The 17,696-nt window shown below is 38.8% G+C and overlaps 1 protein-coding gene and 1 pseudogene across 2 annotated transcripts in view; both read right to left on the reverse strand.

Moving 5' to 3' along the window:
* Positions 1-451: 451 nt before the first annotated feature.
* Positions 452-968, reverse strand: LOC110541782 (cytochrome c oxidase subunit NDUFA4-like; annotated as a pseudogene).
* A 9,906-nt stretch (positions 969-10,874) lies between these two features.
* Klhl15 (kelch like family member 15) overlaps positions 10,875-17,696 on the reverse strand; it is a 45,598-nt gene continuing 38,776 nt past the window's right edge. For both annotated transcript variants that reach the window (XM_021628477.2, XM_021628478.2), the window contains exon 3: positions 10,875-16,183. In XM_021628477.2, the coding sequence (XP_021484152.1) occupies positions 15,074-16,183 (1,110 nt within the window). In that variant the 3' untranslated portion in view covers positions 10,875-15,073. The remainder of the gene's footprint in view (positions 16,184-17,696) is intronic.

Below are 17,696 nucleotides of genomic sequence, written 5' to 3' on the forward strand. Positions count from 1 at the left end.
TTGTTTTGTTTTGTTTTGTTGTTTCTTGAGATAGGATTTCTCTGTGTAGCCTTGGCTGTCCTGGACTCACTTTGTAGACCGGACTGGCCTTGAACTCACAGAGATCTACCTGCGTCTGCCTCCCTGAGTGCTAGGATTACAGGCATGCGCTAGTGTACTTGACCACATACAAGATTTATAGAGTGGTTTCACTGTGTGTGTGTGTGTGTGTGTGTGTGTGTGTGTGTGCAAATGAAAGTGTGCATGTGCCAGGACTTTAATGGAAGCCAGACGATGACTTCTTTGGGTGTTGGGTGTTGATCCCCATCTTCTAATTTATTTGAGATAAGCACTGTGTGTGTGTGTGTGTGTGTGTCTGTCTGTCTGTCTGTCTGTCTGTCTGTCTCTTCTATTTTCAAAGATTTACTGATCAATATAATAAACTTCAAAGAATCAACATAGTATTAAGTATTCAGATGAGCAATATTTCTTGGTTAAGTGGCTTCTGAAAGGCTCTTAATTTCAGCAGTTTGGAAGTTGGGACCTTCTTCAGTTTGCTACAGTCCACATTCACCAAGAAGAACTTATATTACTCATGGGAACCCAGTTTGCTCCAATTGACACCTGGATTGAACAATGCCAGATGCATCACACATTGTGCTGCTCCAGTACCTCTAGCTCTAAAAAATACAAAGAGGGAAATCAAGCTTGGGTGCTTCTTGGCCTGATTTATGGTCTAGTGGAGCATGGTTGCAGAGGAGGCCTACATGCACAGATAGTAGCAAAATGCCCACAGACTGCAGGCTAGGCAGCTTCTGCTGAGACCTCTGTCACTACATCTGCATCTGCCTTTGTATAGGTGCCGGGGATTTGAATTCAAGTCCTTATCTTCTGATAGCAAGTGCTCTACCCATAAAGACATCTCTCCAGCTGCAGTTGATTGTGTGTGTGTGTGTGCGTGTTTTGAAATAGTGTTGCTATGTAGTCCAACTTCCCTTTATCTTGCAATCCTCCTGCCTCATCTTCCATGAGTGCTGGGATTAAAAAGATGTGAAAAGACTATAAAATCCTACTTGATCATGGCAAACTATCTCAGAAGCCAAGAGAAAGAGCTTTCCAGAAGCCACAGCATAGTGACATGAATGTTAGTGTATATACCTGGAGTAGGCTAAGACACAACCAAGTTGGAATCTGTTAGCTGATATTATTACAAAAAAAAAAGGAAACCTTCATTGTTTACCTTCTTAAACAACTTCATTTTCTTTTAAAGAAGTTTATAGCACCGCTAAATAAAGTATTTAATCAGAACAACAATATTTTTTTATGTTGGCAATTGAACCTAGGGCCTCACGTACTAGAGCAGGAATTCTACCAGAGAGACATGCCCCAGTCTCATAGCAACAATAATTAATTTTTTAAAAAGCATCCCCAGGCCTATATTGCCTACTTGTCAGCATTTTTAAAATGAAATAGTATTCTTTAGTTCTTTGCTATTTAGCTAAGTTGAGTTCATAATTTATTTCCTCCCTCTTTGTTAATAAACTTTTAGATTTCGATATGGATGAATTATTCAGACTCTTAAAACTGCCTTTGTGGGGCTGGAGAGATGGCTCAGATGTTAAGAGTACTAGCTGCTGTTCTAAAGGCCCTGAGTTCAATTCCCAGCAACCACATGGTGGCTCACAATCATCTGTAATGATATCTGGTTCTCTCTTCTGTCGTGCAAGTGTACATGCAGGCAGAACACTGTATACATGATAAATAAAGACATCTTTCAAAATATTTTTTTAAAAACTGCCTGTGTAGTTTTTACACAACTTCCCCAAGTTTTTACCACTTGGGCTTTTTAATCTTTTATTGTCACGGAATATTTTTCGCTGGATTCTTTTCGAGATAATGTGAACCACTGTTGTTTTTTAACCCTGGCAACAGAGATAAGCAAAGGGCTTAGGAGATCAGGCTGTCTAAGCTCCCTTGTAACTCTTAGATCAGTCAGTCATGTCACCTCCCCGGACTTCGGTTTCAGTAAGACATGGATAGTAAGAATTCCTGTTGGGTTAGGGTTAATAAGTCAAAAGTGGGTGACTCAGTCCACATAGCAATGCTTACCATCGGTGCCTGCTCCACACGTGTCTAAAACTGGCTGGCTATAATGAAATTGTGAAAGGTAATCCAACAGGCCTTACAGATCAGCACCAGACAACAGTTTTTTCCCAAAAGTCTAGCTGTGACCGTTTTCTTCTTGAAGCTTCCTTCCGGCAGAGTACTTGGTGCTTTGGGGCCCACCTGCCTTAGCATGCATGCTAGCTCTATAACCCCCAAGCCATGTAACATTAGAGCATCTGTTTGGTCTCTTTCATCTAGACTGACATCCCTGGATCCCACACAGTGGAAGGCGTGGAAGGACAACCTCCCCAAGTTGTCCTCTGACCTCCACATTTGTGCCATGGTGTGTGCATTCATATACACACATACATAAATAAAATTTAAAAGGTGGCACATATATGTAGGCCTGAGGATAACTTACAGGAGTTGCTTCTTCTGCCGTATGTGGCCTGGGGATTGAACTCAGGTTGTCAGGCTTGATGGCAAGCACTGAGCCATCTCACTGGCCCATTCAAGATAAATTTATTTAATGGTTGCCAAACGTAGCTACGTGTAGGTAGTCAGGTCTTTCTGGAGTGTCGAGTCTTTCATTTTGGAGATAACCATCTTCTAAAGCTCAGGGCTCCCTTCTCTGTAAACTGCCATCGTTTCTGCTCTGAACTGGAACAGATTCTATCTGTGTGCCCCTATCTATTCTGGTGCGGGCTCCGTCTTCTCAGTATAGCTCCTCTCTTTCAAAATTCTCTCTGCTGTACCTGTGAAGGCTGCGGGTCCTCGGGGCGTGGCCTTGGGTGAAAGCCTTCGTCTCCAGAGCGGCCAGATTCCTTGTGCTGGGTCCAACATTTCTGGGTCTTTGAGGCACAGGGGTAAAAGCTAACGTGTCCCCCCCCCCCAGGGCCAGCTGAGGGAATGGGCTCTGGCCGTTTCCTGGCCCCCATTATCTCTGTAGCAGCAGGCGCTGGCAGGTAAGTGCAAAGTGTGACTCACCAGTGACAGGACTCCAGGCTTGGTGGAGTGGGACAGAAGCCAGACTCTGCAGGATGCCAGAACCCCGCGCTGCTCAGAGCAGCTGCAGCAAGCTGGGGCCTCCCTGTGGAAGCTGGCCACAAGGGCAGACCCACCTCAGGCCCAGACCTGGACCAGCAGCCCAGGACTGTGTGAGCATCTCAGTGTGCGCAGCTCTGCTGCAGAGCACAGGCTGCGCTGGATTTTTTAGTCCTAATCCTAGTTTTTCTATCCAGTCAGTTATCTCACGCAAAATCTCCAAGTGCCTCGGCAGACCACCTCATGGATGGCTCTGTCTCTCTCTGGATTTTCGTGTGAAACACAACGCCCCTCCCCCTCACACACACAGTGGTACTATCAAAACGCTGGGTTGCCAGGCACCTAGGAGTCCTGTATGCACAATTCAGACTTCATTGGACCCTTCTCTTTGAGTACTGTCCAGGGCTTGCCTCACTTTCCTAAGAATTCCCAAACTTCTACAGCTTTGAGCAGCTTCTGTTTGTTCTACACATGAGAATCACATACTTGAATACTTTCCCGGATTTAAGGTACAAATCACTTTGTTCCTACTGGCTAACCCTGGTCTACCTTCCTTCTCCCGTATGGGCTCAATATTACCCAACAAGAAGAAGTATTCATGACCAACACTGGTCACTGTACAGCAGTGGCCTGACTGCTCTCATCTTAATCCACCATGACTCTCTGAGGTAAGTTCCAAGATTTCTACTTAGCAGATGAGAAGACTCAGGTTGGACTAATATATCTAATATATTAGATCTTTCTTTTTAGGAGAGTACTATTTTTTCACAGAAAAAAAATCAATAATAACATTTGTATCATGATGGGTTATGGGGAGATGTGTTCCACTGTTTTGTCTACTGTGTTTCTCCCGTTTCCATTCCTGTCACAAACACTGGAGATAATCCACTTAGAAAAAGTTTAATTGGCTTCATTGCTTAAGAGGTTCCTATGATCAAGTAGTTTTGTTGTATTGGGATCTGCAGGAAGGCAGTCCATCATGCCAGAAAGCAGCTTGAAGCCAGGAAATAAACAAAGGAAAAAGGAAGAGAGCAGGATTCCACAAGAGTGGCTGAGGGAAGCCATTCAATGACCTAACCTTTTCTCACTAGGCCCCACCTCTGAAATGATGCAGCACCTCCCAAGGGACCCACACTGTGGAGCAAACCTTTCTTTTAGAGAGTATACCACTAAAACGCCTTTTGTAACTGAGTATAATCTTGAACTCCTCGGTGCTAGGAAGTATAGGCATGGTTAATGTGGTGCTGGGAATCAAAGTCAGGGCTTTGTGTATTCTAAGCAAATACTTCAGCAGCTAAGCTACATCCTCAGCTCCAGCGATCACTTTTTTACTTTTTTAAAAGACAGGATTTCCCTCTGTAGCTCTGGAACTTACTATGTAGACCAGGCTGACCTTGAAGATCAGCCTGCCTCTTCCTTTCTAGTGCTAAGATTAAAGGTCTTCACCCCCCCATGCCCATTCCCAGCAATCTTCTAAAGCTATAAAGTAGTTTCAATTTTTTTTTTTTTTTTTTTTGCTTCTGGATCTAAAAGGTAAACATTTTTCAGGGATATTTTTGGAATCTTCTAACTTGTTTCCAGTTCCATGTTGATGGGCACCACTTCCAGTCCACATTTTTGCTGCTAATGCACTTTCCCTTAATTGTAACTCTTTAGAGTCTGGTAATAACTCCCATTTTTCATCATCTTCTCTAGTTCAGAAGCCAGTGGTCGTGTGTGGGACAGTCTTCTATATGTCTCAGTGAGTTATGAAAGGGTCCACTCTATGCTGCTGTCTAGACCATCATACTCTCATTTTCTACCTAGCTCATCATTGCGATTATTCTATTTTGATCTAAAAGATGGTGGGTAGTGCTGGAGAGATGGCTCAGTGGTCAAGAGCACTGGCTGTTCTTGAGGAGAACCCTGGGTTCAAGTCCCAGCACTCACATAGTGGCTCACAACTATCGATAACTCCAGTTCCAGAGGATCTGTAGACCATTTCTGACTTCTGCAGGCACCAGACACATACATACATGCAGAGAAAACATTCACACATAAAATGAATAAGATCTAACCCCTTCCAAAAAAAAAAAAAAGAGAGAGAGAGAAAGAAACAAGATAGATACAACAAGAGACAAAGCTCATAGTGTGGTTCCTAGAACCAGGCTCTAAATGTTTAGTCCTCTGCCCAGGAAGGCCGGAGCCTGAAACAGAACACAATTGTTGAAGCAAGAATGACACACATTGTAAAACCTTCCCTCCAATCTTTTCTTTTATAAAGTATTCCATGATATAAAGTATGGATTTATTTTTCTGTCTAACTCCACTTACCTTCAGATTCATTTCAAGGATGCTCAGGATTTCACATTGTTTTCTGTCAATCTCACTATTTTAATCTTTTCCTCTAAGGCCATGGGATGCTTTAGTGAAAATTATAAAGTGATTTACTGGGAAATTGTAAAATCTAATTTTCCTCATATCCACTTTTTACAAAGTCATCTGTAGTTCCACAAATATTCATGAATGTTATTGTTGCTGTTTCGCATCTACTCCCATAGTTCTTTGGTGAGGAATTCCAACACTCCCAAAGCAATCCATATGCTTCTCCACTCACATTTACCCTTGCAATTCCCTCTGGTACAAATCCTCTTTATTTTCGGCCTTTTGCAATTCAAAAACAGGACTGTTCAACTCACTGTCTTGTTTTGAGCCTGAAGACACTGACACAGGTTCTCATTCTCTTATCCCAGCTAGCCTAGAACTCTCTTTGTAGACTATGTTGACCCTGAACTCACAGAGATCTGACTGCCTCTGCTGCCGAGTGCTGGGATTAAAGGTCCTGTGCCACCACACCCAGCCTGACTCCATTTGTGTGAGTACAGCCAGGTGAACTTCAGTTGAAACAATAGGATGCATTTATTTGTGGCAGAGGATCTTGCAGTGGAGCACAGTCTAGCCTCAAATAGTAATCTTCCTGCTTGACATTGTTTTTTTTTTAAAAAAAGATTTTATTACTATTTATACAGAACTCTGCCTGTATGTCTGCCTACACACGACAAGACGACACCAGATCTCATTAAAGATGATTATGAGCCACCATGTGATTGTTGGGAATTGAACTCAAAACCTTTGGAAGAACAGCCAGTGCTCTTAATCTCTGAGCCATCTCTCCAGCCCCTTCATATTTCTTTCATTTTTTAGATTTATTTATTTAAGATAAATAAGTTTATTTATTGTTTATTTAGCATATATATAAAAATAAACTCATATATATATTCAAATCTGAAAAGAAGTCAAAGTATCACTGTTGGTAGATTATATGATAGTATACATGAGTGACACAAAAAAAATCTGCCAAGGAACTCGTTCAGCTGATAGACACCTTCAGCAAAGTGGCTAAATACAGGATTAAACTAAAAAAAAAAAAAAGGAATCTGAAGCCCTCCTGTATACAAAAGACAAAGACAAATGGGCTGAGAAAGTAATTAGGAAAACAACACCCTTCACAATAGCCACAAAAAAAAAAAAAACATAAAATAATCTTAGTGTAACTTTAACCAAGCATGTGAAAGACTTGTATAGAAAAACACTTTAAGTCTCTGAAGAAAGAAATTGAAGATATCAGAAAATGGAAAGATCTCCCATGCTCATGGCTTGATAAGATTAACACAGTAAAAATGGCCATCTTACCAAAAGCAATCTACAGATTCAATGCAATTCCCATCAAATTACCAACACAATTCTTTACAGACCTTTAAAGAAAAATTCTCAACTTCATATGGAATAACAAGAAGCCCAGAATCACTAAAGATAAACCTCTACAACAGAAGATCTCCTGGAGGTATCTCCATCCCTGCTCTCAAGCTGTACTACAGAGCAATAGTAATAAAAATTGCATGGGACTGGCTTAGAAACAGAATGGTGGATCAATGGAATCAAATCGAAGACCCAAAAATAAACCCGTTCACCTATGGACACCTGAGTTTTGAGAAAGATGCCAAAACCACACATTGGAAAAAAGATAGCATCTTCAACAAATGGTGCTCGTCTAACTGATGTCCGTATGTAGAAAAATGCAAATAGAGCCATATTTATCACTCTGCACAAAATTAAAGTCCAAGTGGATCAAAGACCTCAACATAAAATCAGACGCACTAAATCTGTTAGAAGAAAAAGTGGGGAAGAGCCTTAAACTCGTTGGCAAAGGAGACAACAACACCAACAGCACAGGCTCTAAGATCAACAATCAACAAATGGAACCTCCTGAAACTGAAAACCTTCTGTAAAGCAAAGGACACTGTCAACAGAACAAAACAACAGCTTACAGACTGGGAAAGGATCTTCACCAACCCTTTATCTGACAGAGGGCTAATATCCAGAACATATAAAGAACTCAAGAAATTAGACACCAACCAACCAAATAATCCAATTAAAAATGGAGTACAGAACTAAACAAAGAATTCTCAATAGAGGAATATTGAATGGCAAAAACACTTAAATGCTCAACATCCTTACTCACCAGGGAAATGCAAATCAAAACAAATCTGAGAATTCACCTTACACCAATCAGAAAGACTAAGATCAAAAACTCAAGTGACAACACATGCTGGAGAGAATGTGGAGAAAGGGGAACCCTCCTCCATTGCTGGTGGGAGTGCAAACTTATACAACCACTTTGGAAAGCAATCTGATGCTTTCTCAGAAAATTGGGACTAGCAGTACCTCAAGATCCAGTATACCACTCCTGGGTATATACCTAAAAGATGCCCAACCATTCAACAAGGACATTTGCTTTTTTTGGACATATGAAGGACTATGGTCATAGCAGCTTTATTTGTAATAGCCAGAATCTGGAAACAACCAAGATGTGCCTCAATGGAGGAATGGATGCAGAAATTGTGGCACATTTACACAATGGAATACTATTCAGCTATTAAAAACAAGGAAATAATGAAATCTGCAGGCAAATGGATGGAACTAGAGGAGATCATCGAAAGACAGGCATGGTATATTCTCATTTATAATATAAGCTAGCCATACTAAAATTTGCAGACCTAAAGAAGCTAAGTAAACACTAAGGAGGACCCTAGGGAAGATGCTTAAATCTCATTCAGAATGGAAAACAGGATAGACACCAGAAGTAGCGGAAGAGGGGCAACAGGATGGGAGCCTACTATACAGGGTCCTCTGAAAGGCTCCACCCAACAGGAATCGAAGCAGGTCCAAAGACTCACAGCCAAACTTTGGGCAGAGTGCAGGGAGCTTTATGGAAGGAGGGGGCAAAGGGAGATAGAAGGACTTGGAGAAGACAGGAGCTCCACAAGTAGACAAAGCTAAAAAACCTGAGCCCAGGGGGTCCTGCAAAGACTGATTCACCAACCAAGACCATGCATGGAGAGGACCTAGACCTGCTCAGATGTAGCCAGTTGGCAGCTCAGTCTCCATATGGGTGTCTGAGTAAGAGGAACAGGGGCTGCTGCCTCTGTCATGAACTCAATCGCCTGCTCTTTGTTCACTTGCCCCTGGTGATGCAGCCTTACCAGGCCACAGAAGATGATAAAGGCAGTCCTAATGAGACTTAACAAGCAATGGGCAGATGGCAGGAGAACTGAAAGGGGGGGAGCCCTTTCAGTGGACTAGGGCAAAGGGATGGGGGGAAGAGAGAGGAAGGGACTGGGAAAAGTTGAGGGAGGGGACTTCATATTCAAGTAATGAATAAATTGTGAAAAAAAAATTAAAATTAAAAACAAGATTTAGTTACTTATACAGTACTCTGCCTGCATGTCTGCCTACTCACAAGAGGGCACCAGATCTCATTATAGATGGCTGTGAGCCACCATGTGGTTGCTGGGAACTGAATTCAGAACCTTTGGAAGAACAGCCAGTGCTCTTAAGCTCTGAGCCATCTCTCCAGGCCCCGTCACGTTCCCTTAATATTTATTTAAAATAAGTTTATTTATGTATTAATTTATATATGCAGGTGCACACGTATACCATAAGACGACATCAGGTATCATTATAGATGGTTGTGAGCCACCATGTGGTTGTTGGGAATTGAATTCAGGACCTCTGTAAGAGCATCCAGTGCTCTTAACCACTGAGCCATCTCTCCAGCTCCCCATTTCAGATTCTTAAGACTATGCACCACCATACTAAACTCCATTAGAAAGAATATATTTCTATTGAAAGACATGGGGCACACCTTTAATCACAGCACTTGGGATGCAGAGGCAGGCAGATCTATGTGAGTTACAAGTTTCTTGTCCAACCAGAGCTTAGTGAGACTGCCTTTAAAAACAAACAAACAAAAAATGTATTTTTCACTGGGTGGTGGTGGTGGTGCATGCCTTTTTAATCCCAGAACTTGGGAGGCAGAGGCCGGTGGATCGGAGTTTGAAGCTGGCCTGGTCTACAGGGTGAGTTCCAGGACAAACTAAGATTACAAACACGGTTCTATTGTTTTTGCTACTGTCAGTTTATTTTAACTTATGTTATTTGAAAATTTTATACATGTTTACAATATATCTTGGCTATATTTTACAGTGTCAGTTTTGTTTTTTTTTTTACCAACTCTTCAATATTTTCTGTTGACAGTTGTTTTTTTAAATTCTCAGAACAAACACAAGTTAAAATTAGTCCAGGCATTTTTTTTTCATTCAGATAAAATTTCACTAGGCACTACGTCATGTTATTTCTACCTGCAATAGAATACAGCAGAATCAAAGAATCAAATGTTCTCCAAGCAGGCTAAAGTCGTAGGCTCGGGGTACATGTCTCTGTCAGAGCATCCTGCCTTGTGTGACTTCCACATGCATTTTTGTCTTTTCTTTCTTCGCCGCCCTTTTTTCCCATATCCTCCCAGTTGAGAAATCCCATTTAATCTGCACAATCCAATGAAAAGTCACTCCTGCATAACCAAGTACAAAGTCAATTCTTCCACGAAACTGGTCCTTGTCTTCCTCAATGGCTATTAAGACCCCTGAACTCCCACAACAGGCTACTTTTTCCTCTGGCACTTTATTTTCTTTTCTTTTTTTTTTTTTTTTTTTTTACTGCTTCATATTCCCTCATTAGCATAACCAAGTCCTCTGCCTATTTTCTAAGTAAGAAATACCTTTAAGAACAACAAATGAAACATAGTAGAGAAAATCTAAAGCTCACCAACTGCCTTTTCTCGGTTCTATTATTTCTATTCTGGGCGACTACAAAACTCTTTTTAGTGGACCTTTAACTACTTGGCTTTGTTTTATCATTTCCACTGCATAGAATATAAATAACTTTACTCTAATGCTCTCATTTGAATAATCTGCTGAAAACACTGGTAGAAACCACACTTTTCTAAGCATGTTGAAGGGTTACAAAATGTACTTGATTTATTAAGTTATTATAGTGACTTGAATGCAAAGGACTAAATTTAAAAAAAAACAAATAATCAGGCAGCTTGGTCTTCATGTGTGTCTCCTAGTAAGAGGAGGAGGGGCTGCTTCTGACGAGGACTCTGTTATATACTTTTCGAGCACTTCCCCTTGGTGGGACTGCCTTGCCAGGACATTGTAGAAGATGTGCTCAGTCCTGATGGGAATTAATGTACTGGGAGGAGTGGGGCGGGGAAGCTGCCCTTTTCTGAGGAGGATGGGAAGGGGGAAAGGAGAAAGAAGGAGGGGAGGGTGGGACCAGAAGGAGAGAAGGGAGGGGGCTATGATTAAGATTTAAAGTGAATTATTTATTTAATTAAAAAACTAAATAATCAGATAAAGACATAGTTTTAAAGATTAAAAATATTTTATTTAAACTTTTCTTCATAAACACTTTTAACTTTTTCAATTTAAAAACAGAATGGATAGCATAAACATGTTGAATAGATTATATCCACGGCTTGGGAAAAATTACCTGACAAAAAAATGTAAAGGCTTTCAAAACAGGTATAAAAGGCAAACCTTAAATTAGTCTAAGATTTTAATATCGGCCCTATGATTATTTGACTATTGGCCCCAAAGGTACCTAAAGGTCAAAATATTTTTCTATAGACAAAGTATACCCAAGAGTATAGGGCATATACGAGTTAGGTTTAAAAAAAAAAAGAAGAACCTTTCTGATCACCTCTTAGGAACATTCCTAAACAACACCCAATCTTTAGTGATATACTTTTACTGATATAGATTAGTAACTTTTAATGCAGTTGTTCCCAAAGACATCAAAAGAAAACCCAAGAATTTTAAGAGGGAACAAGCTGATAGCTTTTCAATGTTACTCACATATTTGGAGTTATACTGATATAGTGAAAGGATGAGATTTCCATGAAATTATCTATTCCAGTCTATGCCTATGGACTATTTGAAGTAATAAACTCTCAATAAACTAATTTTTCAGAACTTTAATTTTTAAGATAAATCTCTTTTTTTAGAAGATATTTATTCCCCGACTGACTCTAAATGTAACTGAACAACTGTATGGTCTCTCAAAATGTTCAGAATACAAAAAGAAAACTGAAAATGTTGTAGGCAAACAAGAAAACTGGCACTAGCAGTTTCATTGCCGTATAGCCCTCAATTATTTCTAATTTACACTACTGTCTATGTTGTTTTACCAGTCTAAAACTTTAAATTACGTATTCTCAAGAGAGCTAGTCTCTTTTGAGAGATAGCTTATAAACTGAAATATCAATTTATATTATAAACTGAAATGTATGACCTATACCCACATATACATATATAAAAATAGTCCCACAAAACATTAGACATGTTTAGATTATGCAGCTCAAATAATTTGTTATAAAATATTTTAAAGCTTAGTTTCATGTAATTAAGACAAATCTCTCCATTTTACCACTTCTTCCCACACAAGTGTGTATGTCCTTTACTGTGATTCAAGCAAGCTTCCCAGAATGAGGTGTCCAAAGGTGCTGCTTTAAAACAGATATGTGAAGGGCTCAGTAAGTATTTCACAATTAGAGCAACACTCACACAGAGCAGGGCAATGAGAACACAGAAAAAGCTATCAAGAAAAGCTAATCATTCTATAATGCTTTGCCTTTTAGTAGCATTTCTTCTAATACAAAACCTTCAACATGAGAATCTTGTATTTTATGAAGAGGCTGGAGTGCAAGGATTTTCTTTAACATCAAAACTTAGAAGGTCAAAGACATATAAGAAAATAAGTAGTGCCATTAAAATGCCATTAAAGAAAATCAGCTTTTTTTGTGAAGTCTAGTATTTAAAATGTGAACTGGAAGATGACACATTTAAAGATCCTAACAGTTAAACCATATAATTTAAAACCACTTACTGAGTTTTTTTTTTCAAAATGACAATCTTCAGCATATATAATGCATGTTAACAAAGTGGTTTCAAATAAAGCACAGAAGAGCTTGAAAAAAAACTCTGAAAAATTTTCCATAGTTTAGTATAATAAAAATAAATCTATTGCAGCTATTAAACCATAATTTTAAAAGGGAATGTAAGTTATTTGTGGATTTATAATCTAAATTAGAACTACAGTTTCCTGATACATTCAGAACCCAAGCAATAGTAACTAGTCTTAAAGCTCAAAACTGACTACTGCTAAGATTATAGTCAGACATGACTTACGTGAAGCTGAACCCAGAATCAGTTCAAGTTAAGATTTCATGAATTTTCTGAAACAATCACTGACCTTGGCCTTGTATCTTCAAAATGGAAGACCAAGAACAGTCAATTGTTTGCGCAGATGTTAACCTACACAGGACTATGGAGTTGTATCAAGCAATTACAGAAAACTGCTACTGGAGTGTAAAGTTTTTGATATGAGTACCCTGTCTGATGTCCTTTCCTTGGTCATTTCCAGCAAAAGATATCAAGGAAAATAACGAAGACATTTTCTTTAAAGCAACACATATAGACTTCTAAGTATATTAAAAAATAATTAGATGGCTAACCTAATTTATAGTTTCCAAAAACAAAATAAACTTACTTAAAAAAAATTACCCACATTCTAAGGGAAACTCAAATATCAAACTTTATTTTCCAAAATAAATAAATGAAAGACCACCTAATGAAAATTGAAGAACCATATAAAAGAAGCCACTACTTTGATTCCTAAAAGAAAAAAAAAAAAAAAAGGTTTTCCTTTTTAAAAGCTACTTGTGTACCTGGCACTTTCTAAACCTCAAACACCTCTGGTTTTACAGTTTTGAAAATCAGGCTTTCTTCACACTATGAACTGCAGTGTGGTGGGAAGGGGAGAAAAATAAACCAAAATCGTCACATTTCCATGACTTCACACTTCCATTTTATGTTCAATGGTGCCAGCAGCAAAAATAAAACAAAATAACCAGAAAGTTTTATACAACAGCAGCCATATAGAAGGCATTATTACAATATTGCACCAAAAATCACATATCTGGCAATCTATGCCAGGTTAAGATTTAGTCACATACAGACTGTTCATGAGAAACAAAAATGGCATCAGTTTGAATTATCCACTCACAGATCACTCTTGTTTAATTCTGTCAGCTATATTTCCTTCCTTTGCATTTAAAGAGTTGAAATGTGCAGCTAATCCTAAACCGTTTATTACAAATGCCTTTAAAACAGCTATTTGAGATTCATTCTAAACCTTCTGGTGACTATCCTTCATGCTAGTAGCTTTCAGAAACAAAAAACAGAAGAAAACACTGAGGGTTGACATCTCTCTCTAGTGCCACTGAATTATTTTGTACAAACTAATCAAGCAGATATAACCAGCAACATTATAACTTATTTCTTACCTGTAAGTCAAAACTGAGCTCAAACTGTGTAAGAACTGCTGCCCCACAATTAACACCTCCAGCAGCCTTACTGAATAGAAACAACAGGAGTTGCACTTTTAAGGGGCGTTTACTTAGGAATCTGGTATTACCTAACTTTTCTTTAAAAGTGCTTACATGATGCAGGGTCAGAGCTTGACACAGACCACTCCAATTCTCACTAAAACAGGGCAAACAACATTAAGCATACTGCAAAGAAAAACACTTTCAAACAAGAAAAATATACAGCAATATGAAATATTAATGTTTAGTTTTGAAAACAAAATGTCAAACATTAGTTTTAATAAATCCATACATGTTTCAGAAATAGAAGTTCAAATTTCACTGAACTAGTATGGACTGAAGATAGACTACTTTGATACAGAATGAGGACTCCAGTTATTTTAACTTTCTAAAAATATTAATACATTAAAGACATTACATCTAAATTTCAACAAGTACAGCGAACCGTGTGTGCAAGTGCACTAGCTTAAAAATATAGAATCCTAACCACACATAAAAGGGATGTGCCTTATATATTTATAGGATGTATGTGAGTATGGGTATGCTTTCACTAACACAATGCAGATAAGAGAAGGCAGCTTAGAAATAGTGTTCTGATATAAAAAACTTTTGTAGAAAATTTAAATTTTTGCATTTTCAGCAAAAGCCATGCAAAAAGGTCAAGAGTTTTAAACTTTTAAATAATAAACCAAAACATATAGCAGACTAATGTTCAAAAAGAGTTCAAACGAAGAGGGAGTAAAATCACATCCAGTGACACTTACTGGGTCTCCACTTAGAAGATGCACAAATCCTACACTAACATCTGAAAGAAATGTTTAAAGCAGAAAATCAACTTCCCAGGTAAGTGAAGCAGTGTATAAACTGCTTTTGGGAGTAGTTTCAAGAGCTAGTGCTTCAAATGAACTTATTGCATGAGTTTGAGGCCACTCAAAAAAAAATAAATAAAAGATGCTAGCACAAAATGAAAAACTTACAATTTTAGAACAATGGCTTTGATAGTAAAACTGGTGAGGTTTTTCTTTATGCTTTTAAACTACTGTATCACAAATGCTTTTTTTTTTTAGCCTTTTTGTTGTTGCTGTTTTTTTTTGTTTTTGTTTTTGTTTTTTTGTTTTTCTTTTCTTTTTCTTTTTTTTTCTTTTTTTTTTTTTTTTTTAAGGGAAAAAGCTGTCATCAGTTGCAACGTCTAACCTCATCCAGTACATAGTCCGGAAAATGTAAGTTGCAAACTTGTAAACCATCCAGCTTGCAGGGCATACGAGGGTACTCATCCTCCTTCCACTTATTTTCATCTGGGTCAAAGGTGAGAATGGAATCACTGTAATGGCCATTATAACAAAGGCCCCCAAGGACCATTATCTGTTTGTCCAGCACAGTCACACCATGGCCACTTCTACCAATCGGCATGGACGCCAAGATGGTCCACTGATCAGTATCTGGGTTGTATACCTCTGTGGAAGGGCAGCCCTGAGATTCAAAAGAGGCCCTCAAGATCACACAGACACCACCGAAGACATAAAGCTTGCCATTGTAAGAGATCATCTTGTGAAAGCATCTGGCGTAATTCATCTTGCTCTTATTCTCCCAGCAGTTGGTGACTACTTGAGTTCTCCTGGTCCTCTGTTCTATGGTCCCTTCTTTACTGGGGTCAAACACACACACTTGTTTAGATGTAGAAGATGAAGTTATTCCTCCAGTGATAAACAACTTGTTACTGAGCACTGTCCCCTCATGTCCGTATTTGTTAACTGGATAAGGATCTACAAATTCCCACTTATCATTAGTGATATCATATCTCTCTGTTGAGTAGAAAGTCTCATCCCTTGTTCTGCCAGCTACAGCATAAATAAACTTCCCAATAACACCAACAGCAAATTCTGAACGAGGTACAGACATGTCTGCCATGCGCAGCCAAGAATTTTGTCTTGGATCATACCTGAACACTTTTGATGAGGCATGGAATTCTCCATCTGGGCCCAGTTCTTCTCCACCTAACAGGAATACAAAGTTATTGACAATAGCAAGGCAGTCTGGCCTTAGAGGTACTTGGGGGCCCTCCAGTTCCCACCAGACTCTTGGTTTCTTTAACAGAAGAATTTTACTATTAACCATACTGTGCCCAATCATTCCTCGGAATACTGTAGTTTGGGGTTTGGCAGAACGAATACGGCTTGATTTCATGTCCAGTAAGGGCTGCTGGTGAACATTCTGGAAGTAAGTCAATGCTTGGTCAACTTCATAGCGCAGCTGTCGAGAGTATCTATAAAATTCTGATGTTTTAACCTAGGAATTTAAAAGAATTTAATCAAAAGTTAAAGCATAAATGGAAATGAAACAATTAATGCCTACTAAAATGATCAGAATATTATTTTAAGACTCCTTTGCTAAAACTGTTTTTCCTGGCAAAATTATATACTTTGTTTTCTACAAAGCTTTTTCTTTATAACTGCTTTTATAACTTGTACTTATAATCACACATATATGTTCCCAAACCCTTAAAAACAAACAACCTCTTTTTAAAGTACAAGTTAATTTTTAAATAGAAAAACATTTATGAAAGTCTATCAGACACCTATTACGTTAAGTCCTAGGCTACATGTGGGGATCAGGTTTCACAGTGGAAAAAGACCGTATCTGCAGTTTCCTTAACCAATGATAATATATACCATAAAACAACCTCAAGTGCATCATTTGGAGAGTTATGGTGGTAAGTTAGTGAAAACTTCACATACATACAAAATTTCGAGTATGTTTTTGACATAAAGACTAGTCTGAAAACTGAATAAATTGTAATAATTGAAATAAATAACTAAATAAATAAAATTAAAAATAAAAAAAGACTAGTCAGTTTGAGGCCAGCCTAATTTACAGAGTGAGTTCCAGGACAGTCAGAGCTACCCAAAGAAACTCATCTGGAAAAAACATACATATATACACAAAAAGACAGTTTGACATAAACAACTCCATAGTAATAATTCTGCAGACAATAGGTAACTTATCTGTAATCTAAGTTTGGGTTTAAAAAAAAAAACTCAGTTTTTTTATGTAAATGTTTTTGTTTTAATCCCAAGTGTGGGATTTTAGTTTGTGCACAGCTGATAAATGCCTCATGTGGAGCATGATCTTTGCTAGCTGGTGTGCCTCGTGCCTCACAGAGGGCAACGTGGTCTAGGACTCTGAGGTATATAAATATGTGAGCCCAGAAAGAGAAGGTGTGGCAGTTTGGAGACCAGAGACTAAAGGTGTGGTGGTCTGGAGAGACAAAGCAGAGAGGCTTTGTGGCATAGCAGCTTAGAGGAGACTGCATGCTACATTTGCTGTTGACGGAGACTGGTATAGCACCAAAAAGAACCCATTGACCCTAAACAGCCCAGAGAAGCAAAGCCCCTCCCCACTAACCTTCTCTCCTACCTAGGATTGGAGAATTGGAAGAGAGAAGTTTTGTTTTGTTTAAATTTATTCAGTGTTCTGCCTGCATGTACACCTGCATGCCAGAAGAGGGCACCAGATCTCACTATAGATGGTTGTGAGCAACCATGTGGTTGCTGGGAATTGAACTCAGGACCTTTGGAAGAGCAGCCTGTGCTCTTAACCTTTGAGCCATCTCTCTGGCCCTGGAAGGGAGAGGTTTTAAGGAACCCCAAATAAAATATAGTTTAAAAATAAGTGCAACACTCTTCTGTTTTTGGAACCACAACTACTTTAATATGATTACTGTCGAGATCTTTGGGAAGCACTATGGGAAGATATAAAGGCAAGTGTAAGAAGTGGTTTGTTTCCTCAAATAACTTAGGAT

Source organism: Meriones unguiculatus, assembly GCF_030254825.1.
Source record: "Meriones unguiculatus strain TT.TT164.6M chromosome X unlocalized genomic scaffold, Bangor_MerUng_6.1 ChrX_unordered_Scaffold_30, whole genome shotgun sequence".
Taxonomy (NCBI): domain Eukaryota; kingdom Metazoa; phylum Chordata; class Mammalia; order Rodentia; family Muridae; genus Meriones; species Meriones unguiculatus.